General features: G+C 40.1%; 1 protein-coding gene across 1 annotated transcript in view; it reads right to left on the reverse strand.

The window, feature by feature from the left end:
• Positions 1-672: 672 nt before the first annotated feature.
• Positions 673-15520, reverse strand: part of si:dkey-215k6.1 (transmembrane protein 132C) — a 295611-nt gene continuing 280763 nt past the window's right edge. Inside the window, exons 8-16 of the mRNA XM_037777558.1 lie at positions 12266-12329; positions 11821-11952; positions 11635-11712; positions 7893-7955; positions 7683-7811; positions 5304-5432; positions 4838-5122; positions 3818-4092; positions 673-3095 (exon numbers count right to left, since the gene is read on the reverse strand). Of these exons, the coding sequence (XP_037633486.1) occupies positions 2474-3095; positions 3818-4092; positions 4838-5122; positions 5304-5432; positions 7683-7811; positions 7893-7955; positions 11635-11712; positions 11821-11952; positions 12266-12329 (1777 nt within the window). The 3' untranslated portion in view covers positions 673-2473. The remainder of the gene's footprint in view (positions 3096-3817; positions 4093-4837; positions 5123-5303; positions 5433-7682; positions 7812-7892; positions 7956-11634; positions 11713-11820; positions 11953-12265; positions 12330-15520) is intronic.

Here is a 15520-nt window from a genome sequence, read left to right on the forward strand (position 1 = left end):
CTACACTTCTACCTTCAGCGACTATCCAACCTGTTCGACTGATCCTTTCAATCACAGCAGTCTTGTAGCTACGTTAAGAGTAGGCGAGATACAGTAATGTGTATGAGTCCAGAACATACAGTATAGTCGCCGTCATCAGTCAAAATATCTATTGCTTTGGTGGAGGCTTTGCAGCCCATTTAGATCCCCCATTTGGAGTCAGCTCAGGTCTCTTATCGGTGTCTATCAAGCTCTCGGTCCTTTGAATCCTGTATTCATTCTGCTCCGGACCTGACGATTTGACCATTGTGATTTCATGTGCATTTTTTTTTTTTATCATGTATCTTTTTAAACAAATGATTGAAAATAGAGATGTTTGTAGTAACCCAGATGTTTTCTTTTGGACTAGCCCAACATCCTAGCATTTGGTTTGGTTGTCTTTCTGAAATGGATCTCACCATCCTCGAGCAATTTTGAGTGTGATTTCACGATGGAATTGCCTCCATTTTTTTTTACATCTCATTGGAGGTAAACTGATTCCTACCCTGTACAAAGACAAGAACTCATTCAATACTTTAAACAAAGACAGGAACATCTTTAGAAAAAAGAACCAATAAGATCACTTTCACATTGTGGTGGTAGATAGTATTGTGTACCATATTTGCACTGTAAAATGTACAAAATATCACCATGTCGTTGGCTAGTGACCTGCAATCTTATTCACAAGCACTTTGAAGCATGTTTATTTATCTACAACATACAGTGTACTCTGAAACAGTAACACATTTATAAATAAATATTGCAATCTTAACAATCTTACAGTTCTCCTTTTTTTATCGTCAGTTCTTCATGACTCGTCACCTGAGCTTAACGAAGGTGAGGCAACCTCTGCCTGTTCAGTCTCCGTCCTTTCACGTTTCTTCTCGTATGTGCTATCATTCACCAGCGGGTTTTCAATCTTGGCCTTTCTTTCCGCCCTCACCCTCTCAAATGTTAATTTAAATAAATAGATCTCTAGGAGAAAAAAAAGAATCGTACACCTATATCCTTAAAATCTTAATAAATCCTTGAAAAATAAAAGCTACAATTAATATCATCCCAAATTAGGAAATAAAAATGTAACAAGGAAAAACGTAATAAAAACAATCTAATCATCAAAAAAGGACAAAGAAAAAGGGGGAAAAATATACAGAATTATGTTCAGCAAAACAAACATGTTTCATGAACCCATGTCTATTCGTGAGATATTCAAGAGTGTCGCTCCGTTTTCATTTGTATTGTAACGTCATTCAGTATATCCTGTTAGCTCCATGTATAACACTGCAGGTACTCGGGTCTGTCTTGTTGCCTACATGGTTTTTAAATAATCCTCATTATTAAGTGTTCGGTCAGGCTTTGCAAAGCCCAAGCAGCCTCCTTTTTTTATATGAGACACCTTAGTCAGTCCCCCTTTTTACTTTACAGACAGTATTTCACTGTGCACTTCAGTTCACAAAGTTTTCTACTGCTGTCCAATCACAGACAAGGAGAGGGGCCAGGGGATGATGCGATTGGTTCTGAATACAGGGAGAAAGCCGTCATCGGCTGGAAGGTTTTCACAAAACAGGAAGTAAGCCTCAAATATGGCTAGTGTCCGTTCCTGTTTGTAATTGTGCAAGTTTAAATGCCTCTGTCTTGGATCCAAGGAGAGAAACAGTCTTTTGTATGTCATATCATTTCCCAACTCTTGACACATTCTGTCGTCTGAGGAAAAGAGCAAAGATCGCCCGTATTCAGTGCTGAATGGCAGCTCCCACTGGTGCCAGAATTTATAGTTGAGTACTTGGAATATATATATATTTTTACATGTTACATTTCACTTATGAGCAATGCCGAAAGCAAATGGGTCACATGGTGAAACGAAAACAAACGTTGATGCACACCTATTCTTCAGTAGTCATTACGTAACCATTCAGTAGACGTGGCTGGTAAATATTAAAACTAGATCTATCAATAATCAATCAACATCCAATGCTGGCAATACACCATGTGAGTCAAAAAGTACTTCAGAAATGATGTTCTTGCCGTCCTCGTTTAAATGTATAGTGGCTCGATAATGTTTGTCCAATAACATACCCTGAATTTACTGTATAGCACAATGGTTTACTGGTATTCTGAAAATAAACATTCATAACCAATAGTGACTTGATTTTTACACTAATATTTTCACAATTAATAATATAAAACAAACTCATAATGTTATTTATTGTTTGCTACCATTGCTTTGAGTGTGAGCTAGTGATGACAGTATTTTTCATAGCCTAAGAGGAGCTAAACGTAAGCATCCTCGACACGGTCTGTTCAATAATCTTCTAAACTCCTCGTGTTCCCTTCACTGTTCTCATATTCCTCCAGTTCTCCCTCCCTTCATCCATTGCAAAGGCATTACAGGTGAATTGTACTCATTGTCCATCCTCCCCCTCCTGCACTCATCCTCTGCCCCTCCGTTTCTCAGTCACAGATTGTCTTGTAGCCTCTCCATGTAGGTTCTGATTTCAGACTGACCCAGGTCCATATCCTGGCACACCCACTTTATGTCATCCTCGCTCCCATTGGTCACCAGGACTGACGAGTTGGCGTACGGGCCACCCCCACCCGAATTATCATTGGGCAGAACGGTGGCAAAAGACGTGAACTGGACGCGTTTGCGTTTGGCGGCTGCAACCGCAGCTGCAGCCGTGGCTCGTGGGGAATTATTCAGATGCTCCGCTTGGCCAGTGGCGTTTTTGCCACCAGTAGTGATTGCTGAAAGGCACTGATGGGGTTCTGGAACAGATCTGGGCAAGGTCTGTCCGTGTGTGACGCCCCGGTGCCCACCTGGGCCACCGCTCCCACTAATGGTGCCCATGCCTGTGCCCATCACTAATGTGTTTCCAGCCCCGTTCAGCAGGTACTTGTTCTCCTCGTATCCTCCTTCGTTCCGGTCGATGATGGTGGTGCACTCATCCGGCAGCCCGCCCTGGCATTGGTCAGAGTGGTCAGCTAAGAGGTCGGCCTCGTTGCCAAGCCACACCCAGTCATGGGCGTGGTTCATGTTGCCTCCTGCTTCCAGCACGGGGACCTGCTTGTGACGGTATCTGCAGATGAAGGACGATAATTAGTCTATGACTGAAGTGCTATTTTGAACAAGTGCAATTTTAGGCTGTGCTGATTTTTGAAAGGAGCAGTGTGTAGGATTTAGTGACATCTAGCAGTGAGGTTGCAGATTGCAACCAACTGAATACCCTTCCACTCAACCCTCACTTTCAAGGCCTGTAGAGAACCTATGATGGCCTTCAGGTAACGTAAAAACATGAAAGGCTCTCACTAGAGCCAGTGTTTGGTTTGTCAGTTCTGGACTACTGTAAAAACATGGCGGACCCGTGAAGAGGACCCACTCCCTATGTAGATATAAAGGGCTCATTCTAAGCTAATGAAAACACAACAATTCTTAATTTCAGGTGATTATACACTAAAGAAAACATAGTTATGAATATTATATTCCATTTCTGCCAATAGATCCCCAAAATCCTACACACTGTACCTTTAATATTGAAAATGGGCATCCCTTTATTTATACAGTAGAGAGCAAAAGACAACCGAACAACAATGGATGAACCAAATTTTGCCAATAAACACCCTGTCTGTCAATGCCAGGTGCTTGGTGTCTTGGCCTTTTAGGTTCATATGGTGGTCCATACAGGGATAACTGTGATGTTAATGGATGAAAGCCTTGCATTTTAACCTACCCACTTCTGTCGCTGAGTTTCCTTCAAATAATAAAAAAACAATTGAGTCTTCAATCATCAAGATGTTTTACCTGAAAGCAAAGCTGACACAGTTGATGAGGAAGACCAGTATTGCCAGACAGAATACACCCAAAAGGGCATACATTCCGATCTCCAGGTCCGACAGTCCTCTCGTGGTCTGCGTCAGCTCGCTGTCCCCGGTGCCCGGCACCTCCACCTGTGCTGGGTAGCTGCTGTAGTCCCCTGCTTGGCTGGGGCCTCCGCCACGGCTGCTGCTGCTGCCTCCACTGGCAGCTTTACCACCTGAAGCACGATGGGTTACTGTGCTCTTGGTCGTTGTGCTCACCTGATTAATGGAAAATAACACAGATAGTTAAACATATATTATTACTATATCAACTCCAAAAGAACTTATTCCTAGTTTGTTTATTCATGCTCATGTTACTGTAATGCTGGGTTAGTTCACTACCTTTTACATCGGTGGTGTTTTGTTATTGTTGATTTTCATTCATTGTTTTACATCATAGGAAGAGTGATCAGTTTTGATTTAAAGTGGGTACATACAGTATAATGTGCATTGAGCTGAGATGCTATACTTTATAATCAAATATAGTGGAGTAAAAAGCTAAATAGAGTGCTGCAGGGATGACGTATTTTTGTAGGTTAACCAGGAAGTTAGCATCACCCTGGTTCCCTCAACAAAAAGCCAATGAGGATTTTCCCATTGGGTTTTGAATTATTGCAGAAAATAAGCTCTTTGGCAAACAAACGCTTATAATACTTACACGTTTTGTTCAGCAAGAAAAATCTTGACAAATGAACACCACTTTTATGATTTTTGAAGAGTGACTATATCACCAGAAGTAAAAAGCTAACGTTAGTCTATAAACGAACTACACCACGGTCGCATGAGCGCAAGTGTACACAACGAGCCTGTAACGGCGGAACATTTTAGATTCCTGGCAATGTTCATGTCATTCTCTTCCCATTGAGCTACAAAAGAATACAGTCAACCTTTCCAGTAATGGTGTAGCAAGATACTTAATTTACTGATTGCACTAAACAATCCAACATCCATTGTTCCCCCCCACCTTCCTCATGGCTCCTTCCTCTCGATCCACTGCTGCACTGTTGGACTTCCACTCTCCTCCATCCTTTGTTTGGTGCCCGCCGGTGCTGTTGTCCGTCCCTCCTCCGTCGTCTTGTCCACCTCTTCCTTCACTCTTTGCTCCAAACTTCACTATCACATTGCCAACTCCAGATGCCAGCACACTCTTCCTTTTGGATTTCTGGCAGGTCTCAGAGATGACCATCTCCACGCGAACCAGTGCTCCCTGTCCGTCGCCCTCGGCCACTACGATAGGCCAGTGTTGCTCCTGATAGACAACAGAGACAATGTGAAGGTCAACAGACACAGTACTGTTTGTCACATTTGCAAAATCTGCAGTGTTTCCTGAAAATATCCATTAGTAGAACTTGCCATGGTTTTTGTTTCTGACATATTTTACACAGCTTTAAGCCATTGGTCAGATAAAGAAAACTTGTAATGGCTAGTACCTGATTGGTTATGGAGATGACGCTCTCATCTAATGACACAGCCGAGAGGAGGAAGTCCTTCGGATCATAGACATCAAGTGGTGTCACTGAACCGTCACTGTATTGGATCCAGGCACTGATCGCCGCCTCCTGAAAGAGAAACAGAAAAAATTCTCATTACATACATAAAATAAGAGAAAAGTGTATTAACAGTGTTTTGAACATAAACACAGAACCTTAAATCTTCCTTTATTGGGCCTTTTTAAAGGTCATATTCAAATCTCAGAATGGCTATAACTTTGGTACAATATTTGCTGCAGAGATGATTTAGCTAATGGGTCTATGAGCGGTACCTGCATCAAAAGACAAATGGACAAAGTTAGCAACTCTGGGAGACAGGTCTTCAGTTATCGGAGATGTAGCAATCTGAATTCAGCCAGATCTTACACATCACACCTTTTAGCAGCTCTTACAAAAGATGTTTGCCTTGGTAACTTGACAGTGTGATATGTTTTTTTTGAATGATTCAGCTGTTTGCGTCAACAACACAATGGAAACAAATAGCATGTTGTTACTCTTGGAGCAAGACACAAAGAAATACATCTACACCCCCGTCCATCCACCCACCCACATAAACACTTGTGTAGACATTGATAATTGAAACCTAACCACTTCTTTCTGTGCACAGACACACTTTCTTCTGACTTTCTTGTACCTTTCTCCAGTCTCCATCTCTTCCATTACAATCAGGACGAATACTTTGAAGATGTAAAAATGTTTTTTTGTTGCAGTCTTCTTCCAGCTAGAAGCAGCTATTCCATAAACAAAAACAGAGTTCAGCAGAGAATGTATTTTCTGCTGCTTGTCTAGTGATCCTGCCTCACTAATTTCCCTTGATAGAACCCTTTGCTTTCTTTAATCAGAACACAGAAAAGATTGTGTAGGTATAACGCAGCAAAGACCTCCCTACAAAAGTAATTAAGCTCCAACGTGAGGAACAACACTTTATCTCTTTCCCTCCCTCTATTTTCACATTAAATTGTAATTTCCCCTCCCTCTCTTTCCCTCTGGTCTTCTGTTTTTTACTTCTTTTCATGCTATTTTCTCCTTTTCTCCGTACTTTCCCTCTCTATAGTGGCGTCATCTTTCCACAGGTAATGGTGAATGATGTAGATAAAAACAGGCAGATAGAAAAATAAATGAATGTTTGAATAAAATGCAATATCAGATCCGTATTTTATATCGTAATGAGCTTCTTCTCGTCCAATTAGCCTTCAGATAGAAATTATAATGTGGGGTATTGTTTGATAAAAAAAGAGAGGGAGGTAGAAGGGAAGGTGGGGAGAGGGATAATAGCTTGAGATGCTGGGATAAAATAACTCTCGGCAATGTGATTAGAGAGTCAAGAATAACTTCTAACATGGTCGCCTTGCAATATGGTATGTAGGTTTGTTTTTTATGTGTGTGTGAGTGTATTTTTCTATAGATATTGGGCCGGATGCAGCAACATTTGCTTATATTTCTCTCATATTCTCTTATTTTCTACTAAAAAAACCCCTGAGAAGTCAACTCCAGATGCACCAAACGTTCTTAACCATCCAAATCTGCTCTTATCCAGGTGTGCTGAATGATGAATCCCACCTTGATCATAAATTGGAGGCATGTGGCCGATTGTTTATTATTAGCATAGGTATCATGTGAATCCCAGAAATCAATGGGTACTTACAAATATGAAAATTAATACTTATTTTTTATAAAAATAAGAGGAAATTTGTTATTATGCTGCTTTCTGCATGAGGCCCGTCATGCACCGAGCAAAAGTAAAGAAAGGAGAATAAGAAAAAGAAAAAAATGGTATCAAAATTTTAATTTAAATTTTGTTGGACGCATACATGACAAATGTAGTTTCAATTGAGCATTGCCAAAAAACAAACTGCCTTTATGTGGCTCTAGCTGACAATATAGAGTACCTGTTTTTACTGTAGACCTTTAGGTGGTTGTAACTGTAGCTGAGCAGCGCTATAGCCTGGAAGTTATGCACTCCTAATTAGAAACTGATTATGGGAGAGATAGCAGCGGTGTGATGTTCACAGCACAGAATTACTGTTTAACTTCTGTGATTACAACCTCGGGGGTATTACCGTTGAGATGGGAGCAGCTTAAGATGTAGTCCATCAGTGTGTGTGTGTGTGTGTGTGTGTGAAACAAACTTAAAGGCAGTGAGGTGTCTATGTATGTTTATCATGTGTCTGCATGTGCAAGTTATATTCAGAAAATCTGATATCGCAACCCGGAGGATATGATATCTAGCAGAGATGGAGATATTATGATCTCTGTGTGTGTGTGTGTGTGTGTGTGTGTGTGTGTGTGTGTGCGTGTGTGTGTGTGTGTATCTCCTACCTGTTTAGGTGTGTGTAGCAGGTCTGTAGCTGTGGTCGTTAGCTGTATAGCCTGGTAATTTCCAGGACTCGCTGTCATACTGAGGGACAGAGATGCAACCAGCTGGACTCCCAGGTCAGTGATGGTGACCTAGACAAACAAGAGGATATCATGATGCATGCCAATCAAAAGAGACTTACATCCCCAATACATAAAATAATATTACTTTACCTTGTCGTCCAACACAGTCACAGTCTTCTCTGCCAGGATAGAGTCAGACAGCGGGGACAGAACCTGCAACCAAAGATCACAAAACACATGAGTAAAATGACATTTACATTTCAAATTTAAAATAATTAAAGTTTTTGCTACGTGAAATCAATCTCCATTATTAGAGTTGCAGAGGAGTCTACATATGCACTAAAGCAGTTTCATCATCAAAGTTTGCCACTCCTCGGTTCAACGAACGAGCAAGTGAGAGAGAGAGCAGCGATGGTGGAGCGAGCTATAGAGTGAATGAAGAGCGGGAGCGGTGTTAGCGAGAACAAAGCAGTGAAATAGAGAAATAAAACGTTATTTTCTGGTTGTGTCATGGCGGTTATGTTCTAAAGCACAAATAAGCACGACCACAACTGTGGACAACTCTGCACAATCCTGCGGGGAGGTGCGGAGTTACAGGATTCTCAATGAATGCAGTCAAAGGGCAGGCTTCATCCTGTCCCATGTGGCTCAGCGCTTCTCTCGGTCAAGGGAGGACACTGTCTGGAGCACGTCACTGACAACCTGGTTGTTCGACAGGTCATGGAATGACAGCTTGTGTCGATAAATAATAACAATGGGAACAACAAGATCCTGTTGATCATGCTGAATCAAGTGTAGGAAATTAGGAAGTAGAATTTAGGGAAACTCTGAAAGACGGTACGGGAGAGAGGTGCATTAAAAGAGCTTTTGTTGCTGTCTCTGTGATTATTGCTTAAGGTGACAGTGAAGTGTTTAACATTGACAGAGGAGCAGCGAGGGCTGGTTAACACCACAGTGCTCTGGGCCACATAGACTGGCAGTATTTGTTAAAGTTGGGAAACTAACACACACACACACACACACACACACACACACAGTGTTCCCGTCTGCCTCCCAGCTGTGCTCCAATGTGTCAGCATCCAACTAAGACAACTTAGCATAAACAAAGTACAAGGCCAAAACAGACAGAAAAAAAGAGTGAATGAAAAGAGACGAGAGAGAGAGAGAGAGAGAGAGAGAGAGAGAGAGAGAGAGAGAGAGAGAGAGAGAGAAAGTGAAAGCGGCCCAGAGAGAAATAAATGGAGTAGGTGTCAGAGAGAGAGAGACAATGACAAATAGAGGAGGACAGAAAGTGAGAGGGGGCAGAAAGAAGGATCGCAAAAAGAGATTGAGGTACGGATGGAGAGAGGGAGCAGCAGACAGACCGTGATAGAGATTAGGAGCCCTGTGCTGTAGTGTGCTACTCCGCCCGGCGACAGGAGGACAGGCAGATCTGATTGGTGTACAAAGAAAATCTCTCAGCGAACGTGTCAGGGCGTCAAACTCAATCCCACCCTCAGCGAGCTAACAAAATGCGATGATTGACAGCTTTGGGATTGCTCTCCAAGACAGGCAGAGAATAAGAGGGTGAGAAAGAGAGACTGGGGCGGGAGAAACGGGGAAGAGAGGAAGAGGCGAGACTCGGGGAGACGGAGCTGGGGGGTAAAATTGAAATGTCAAACTATCAAATGATGGCTGTCGACTCTGGCATCTCAATGGGAATGCTGGGTAAATTCTCTCTCCTGGCTCCCAAACAGAGCACAGCTGTCTGTATGTGTGCATGCATGCAGCAGTCCCCAGTCGAACTGATGCAAACACACACTCAGCTGTTCCCCCTAAATCCCTAAGATATACACACAACACACACTTCAGAGCAATCACGCACATGTAAGCACTTAGAATGAAACTCGATCCTGAATCATAAAAATGCATAATTTCATTTTAATGCCACTAATTTCTTTAATGATTTTTCGTTGTTTGTAGCGGGATCAGTTTTAAAGCTAGAGTGAAGATACTGTCATCATACGAAACTAGAAAAACCTAATGAATCCGTTTGTACAAATCATCATACTAGCTTTTCACGAAGGAGGCTAAATAAAGCTCCAAACATACGCTAAATTTTGGCGAGGAAAAACTGGCGTGGCCATTTTCAAAGGGGTCCCTTGACCTCTGACCTCAAGATATGTGAATGAAAATGGGTTCTATGGGTACCCACGAGTCTCCCCTTTACAGACATGCCCACTTTATGATCATCACATGCAGTTTGGATCAAGTCATAGTCGAGTCAGCACACTGACACACTGACAGCTGTTTTTACTTGTTGGACTTCAGTTTGCCATGTTATGATTTGAGGATATTTGTTATGCTAAATGCAGTACCTGTGAGGGTTTTTGGAAAATATTTATCATTGTTTTGTGTTGTTAATTGATTTCCAATAATAAATATATACATACAGTTGCATAAAGCAAGTGTATTTGTCCAATCCCATGCTGATAAGAGTATTAAATACTTGACAAATCTCGCTTTAAGGTACATTTTGAACAGTTAAAAAATGTGTGATTAATTTGCGATCAAATACGTTTGACTATGGACAATCATGCAATTAAATATTTTAATCAATTGACAGCACTATTATGTACAGTAGTTTATATATTGAAAGATGAGAGATGTAACATAATAATAAAAAGAACTGTATTGACTACGACTGTAACATATTCCGTGGTTTTGCCTCGGCTCTGCTATATAACAGTAAAGAGTAAGACAGTAAGCCACAGGACCGTCCTCCGCTGTCACATTCAGTCACAATGAACCGGCTTATTGGAATTCAGCGAGTGCACGAGTGTGTTCCCCGTGTGCCAGCGTAAGTGTGTGTCTGTGTGTAATTGCTGAACATCACGCTGAGGTGTCAGGGCCAAATCCGACAGTTAATTGTGGCTAATTGTGTAACGAGCTAGCAGGCGAGGCTTAGAACTGCAAGTGAGAGGAAGCGGAGAGGAAGAAAGAAAGGATAATGTTTACATCACAGGAGTGCTTATGGCTGCGATGTGAGTCGCCAAATTACACTGCGCTTTATATATTTCAACCGTCTTTCTCTGGTCTTGTTGTCCAGCAAGTGAATACATTGTCAGTGTTGAGTGTGTTTTCTGAATCCTTAAAATGCAATTCAAACACAGAGTCTTCTGGGATGCTTTATAGTTAGTAACTAGTGCACCAGAGTGTGTCCATTTCTAAACTTTAAAAGTTGAATCAAAGTGACAAACGTTCAAACCACATGAGAATTATCTCTTCTCTCTTTACATTTATTTACCTTTATATACTTTACATATTGTTTTACAAACTGCTACACCTCTGAATATATGTACACATATTTGTTACTTCTCTATACATTCTACATTCCTGTTTATACCTCTGTATACATATATTACGTCTCATCATGCATATACATACTACATCCTGTTTACATGCAGTTTTCCCATCTGAAATACTGTCGTCAACAAATTTACAAATTTACATTACTATTTTATATTTTCTTAAGTTTATATTTAAGCCACTATTTTATGCCTTAGACTATCATTTTGCTTTTACATTTACTTTAATTTGTGATTTCCCCTTTTATATATATATATATATATATATATATATATATATACATATTTTATGAGCATGGTTGATTTTTATTGGCAATGACTGCTTTGCTGGAATTGACAAAAGACAAATAAACAACCTTGAACCTTGAATTTTTTTGGTTATTTCATTTTATATTTTATATTTCATTCTCAGGTTGGTATGAGAAGGTGAATATAATGTGTACTGCTTCAGATAGGAGAGTGGGTTGCAACAATAGTTAAAAGAATAGTTAAAAGAACAGAGTTGATATCTGTATATTGATGAGAGTAGAACAGAGGGTGCATACCTGTATAGTGGTAATCCCCAGGTCCCGCCCGATCAAGATCCGTCCGTCTATCAGTCTGGCGATGCGAGGATCTTCTACCTGTGGAGCACAGAAACAAGCTGTCAGCTACTACTACAACTTTAATCAATTAGTTCATCGCTAACTTTGAGGCTTTTGTGCATTTATCCTGGTTTAGTTTTTCCATACCTTTAGCTGGTCCAAGACCAAATGAGTGATATCAGCTTGCCAGTCTGCACCCAACATGTAGACCATCTCCCCTCCAGGGTCAGAGGGTTCGGCGACAAAATGAGTGAGGACTCGCACCAAGGCATACTGGTACTGAAAGGTTAAGAGAAAGTTCAAATTAGACTCTAATGCTACACAATGGGCTCTTATTTCACTGTGTTAGCTTGTGCGTTAACTAATAGAAAACTAGTACACAATAATTATATTAAATGAATTAACTTAAAGCAACAATAATTCTTAAACCAACTGAAGCAAAGTATTACATATAGTAAGTCACATTTCCTTCTCAGTATGTGGTAGGACAGCTTTCACTGTCTCTCAGGGATATTGACATTGAAGAAAAGGATTAAAAAAGTCTCTAAGAAGTCTCTTTAAAAGTGTGTTATGAAAACCAATCAAATAATACCTGCAGGGTGCAGCCTTTGCCCTTCCTCTCATCATCCTCATCATCTTCACTGTCTCTGGTAGGTCTGGGAGGAAAAGAGATAAATGAGACCAAGAGAGAAGAGAGGGTGAGATTATCTGGTAATTAAATGCCACTTTATTCTCTACACTCAGCTCCAGGTAATCTACTGTATAATCTCTGCTCCAGGTTACACTCTCAGTTTTTAATCCAGCTATAACACTTTTAAAACACTTTAGTTGTACAATGTGCATTTAGTGGAATGCCTGGGTGAACAAATTATTTCAAATGTAACTGGCCTTGTGCTTTATTCTTTGGTAATACTGTCTGCAGGTGAGTTTTTAATAAACAGCATACCCAAACTATTGTAAATTCCTTTAGCTGTAAAAAACAATTAATTTCACTTGTGAATGGAGCCCCAGTTCACCTCAACAAGTGTATCATCTAAAGTGGAACTTCTCAAATACCTACATCTGTCCTGGGCCGCTTCTGTTTAATCTTTATATGCTTTATATGCAACAAAGCAAACAAAAGAACCATTGCTATGCAGATGACACACTACTCTATATTTCATTGTGTCCTGATGATATAAGCGCTGTAGACTTCATGTTACATTGAATCCTATCAATCTGTAGATGACATTAAAATAATGAAATTCTAGTTTTGTATCTGTTTAGCCTTTGCTTAGATTTAAGATTGTGTGTTTGTATCTGTCTGAATGTATTTTATCATTGTTTCTATATTGTTTTATCCCTCTGTAAAGCTGCACTCTACAAACAAAGTTGGATTTGATCTGGTCCTCCTGTGGGCAGCTTGTTCTTACTCCCAAGGCTTAACAGCAGCCCATTGCTCCTAAATGCTTAGGATGGGTTAAATGCAGAGGTCAAATTTAATGTATGTACATGTATGTATAAAATGGTTCTAATAAAGTTTAAGTTTAAGATTTAGAGTGTCATAGTTTGAAGCATAGGGCCACTGACCAAGCTGCCGCATTTGACGAGTTGGGAGTGAGAACGTATTGTTGTGGGAGTGACTTTCATGAGTTTTTACTACCTCTTTCCTGTCTGATACAAACACATTTTTTTCAATGTTCAGTACATTTCAAAAGACACTTACAGTACTTCTCAACCAGCTGCATATAATACTTCTTTATAACATTTTTGAACTACTTTACCTTGTTGAAGTACAAACACACAGCATAAATTCTCCAATTTAAATTTTTTAAATATACTGTATATATATATATATATATATATATATATATATATATATATGTCAATCGATTAAAATATTATCATGATTAATTGCATGATTGTCCCTAGTTAATCGCGATTAATTGCAAATTAAACGCACATTTTCTGTTTCTCCTCGCTAAGATTTAGCGGAAGTTTGGAGCGTTATTTATTTACTTTGCAGCAAGCTAGTATGACATGGTTTGATACCAATGGTATGGCATGGCATCAGGTTTTATAGTTTCATTAGATACCAGTATCTCCACTCTAGCTTTAAAACGGCTACAACCTCCGAAAGATCGATTAAAGAAATTAGTGGCGTTAAAATTAAATTGCATATAAGTTGCATTGAAGTTTTATATATATATATATATAAAATATAATATGAAAAGAACATACTTGGTGTAATTCCACAGCTGTGGAGGCTGAATAATTGTCGCCAAAGAAAGAAATGAAATGAATCTGAGAAAACGTCTCTCCCTTGCTCCCGAGTGGAGGATCTCTCTTTCTCTCATACACAGACACACAAAGAAACACACATTATCTCGTCTTTGCCTCCCTTTGTGTAATATCTACACAATACCACATGCAGGCCGGCCCACACCATATCATAAATTCACACACACAGACGAGTACCTCTGTGGTCTATAACTGTCCTGGAAAGTGACACCCCGGTAACATGACAGGAATTCTCTGTCCATGTCCCAGAGTCCCAGCTGCACATGTGTCTGTGTGAGAGTGTGTGCCTAATAGTGCTTGTGTTTCACTCTGTGAGATAGTAGTTAGGGGAGATAGAGGTGTGTGTGTGTGACTGTTTGTGTCTGTGTGCGCACAGGGGTTGGTGGCTATCTGAGCAGAAATTGGTGAAATTGAAAAATAGGTCCAGCAGAACAGAATGGAAGGGGAATAGAAGCAACACACACACACAAATGACCACACACACTCAGACATGCCAACATACCCACGCACACACAAACACACAATCACACACAGGGGCACAGAAGCAGGCAGGCATGCAAAGAGAAAATACACACAGACTATTAGGAATGAGGTTTTTATAACCTGAGAAGGAAAGTGCACATGCATATTTTAGCTGAGCGTGTGCTACAAGTTAGCAAGCGTACGCTGATATTCAAATCTGAGCCTTAAAAACTAAGTTTCCCCCATTGTGACTCTGAATTTGAGTTCAAGAAACTAAGTTGGAGGCTGTGCATTTAAATGTGGCAACTTCCTGCTTCCACATCCCTTCTCTATGTTGAAGTTAGAGATATTATATAAAGCATTTTGGTACATGTGCACAGCTGAACCCAAACGCTGCCAATGTAGAAGTATTCTCACATGTGCGTACTGCAACGTCATAGCTCCCTCCTCAGAGGAAACACACATTTTTTTTGGATGTCATTCAGTTGAAAGGTTTGATTAAACATTATAGACTCTGTGAGGAAGAGGGAAAGTCGAAGTAAAAGAAGACAGAAAGGAAAAGAAAAAGAAAATATAAACACAAAAAGAAGAAGCAGAGTATATACTCCTGCCAAGGCTACAAATCTAAATGTAGAGTGATAGACAATCACGGTTTACATGTGCCATCTTTCCCATTCAACTAAGTGCTGTGTCTCATGAGAAAATAATCCCATTTTATAAATAATAGACATCCTATGCAACTTTTTCCTGTATCTGCAGCACCTGAATCCATCAAATTCATTATTTTTCCCTTGACTCATGACCTGAATTTCCACCAAATCTCATTAAGAATATTCACTGTTAGAGATTCCCTGTTAACAAATAAACAGACAGAAAATACAACCTCATCAGGAGGTAAAAATACAGTAAATGACAAAATAGACGGAAGAATAAACATTGATAATTGTGGGAAAGAAATAATAAATGGTTTAGTAAGGAGTTGGTTTAGAAAAAGCCGATTCCTGATACAACAATTAGTTTCTACTGTATAATATTAATGTGTGATTTTCCTTTCTTACTGCAGGGTAGATGAAAGATAAATACCCTGAAGACTCTTCCACAGTTT

The sequence above is a fragment of the Sebastes umbrosus genome, chromosome 8 (assembly GCF_015220745.1).
Source record: "Sebastes umbrosus isolate fSebUmb1 chromosome 8, fSebUmb1.pri, whole genome shotgun sequence".
Classification (NCBI taxonomy): domain Eukaryota; kingdom Metazoa; phylum Chordata; class Actinopteri; order Perciformes; family Sebastidae; genus Sebastes; species Sebastes umbrosus.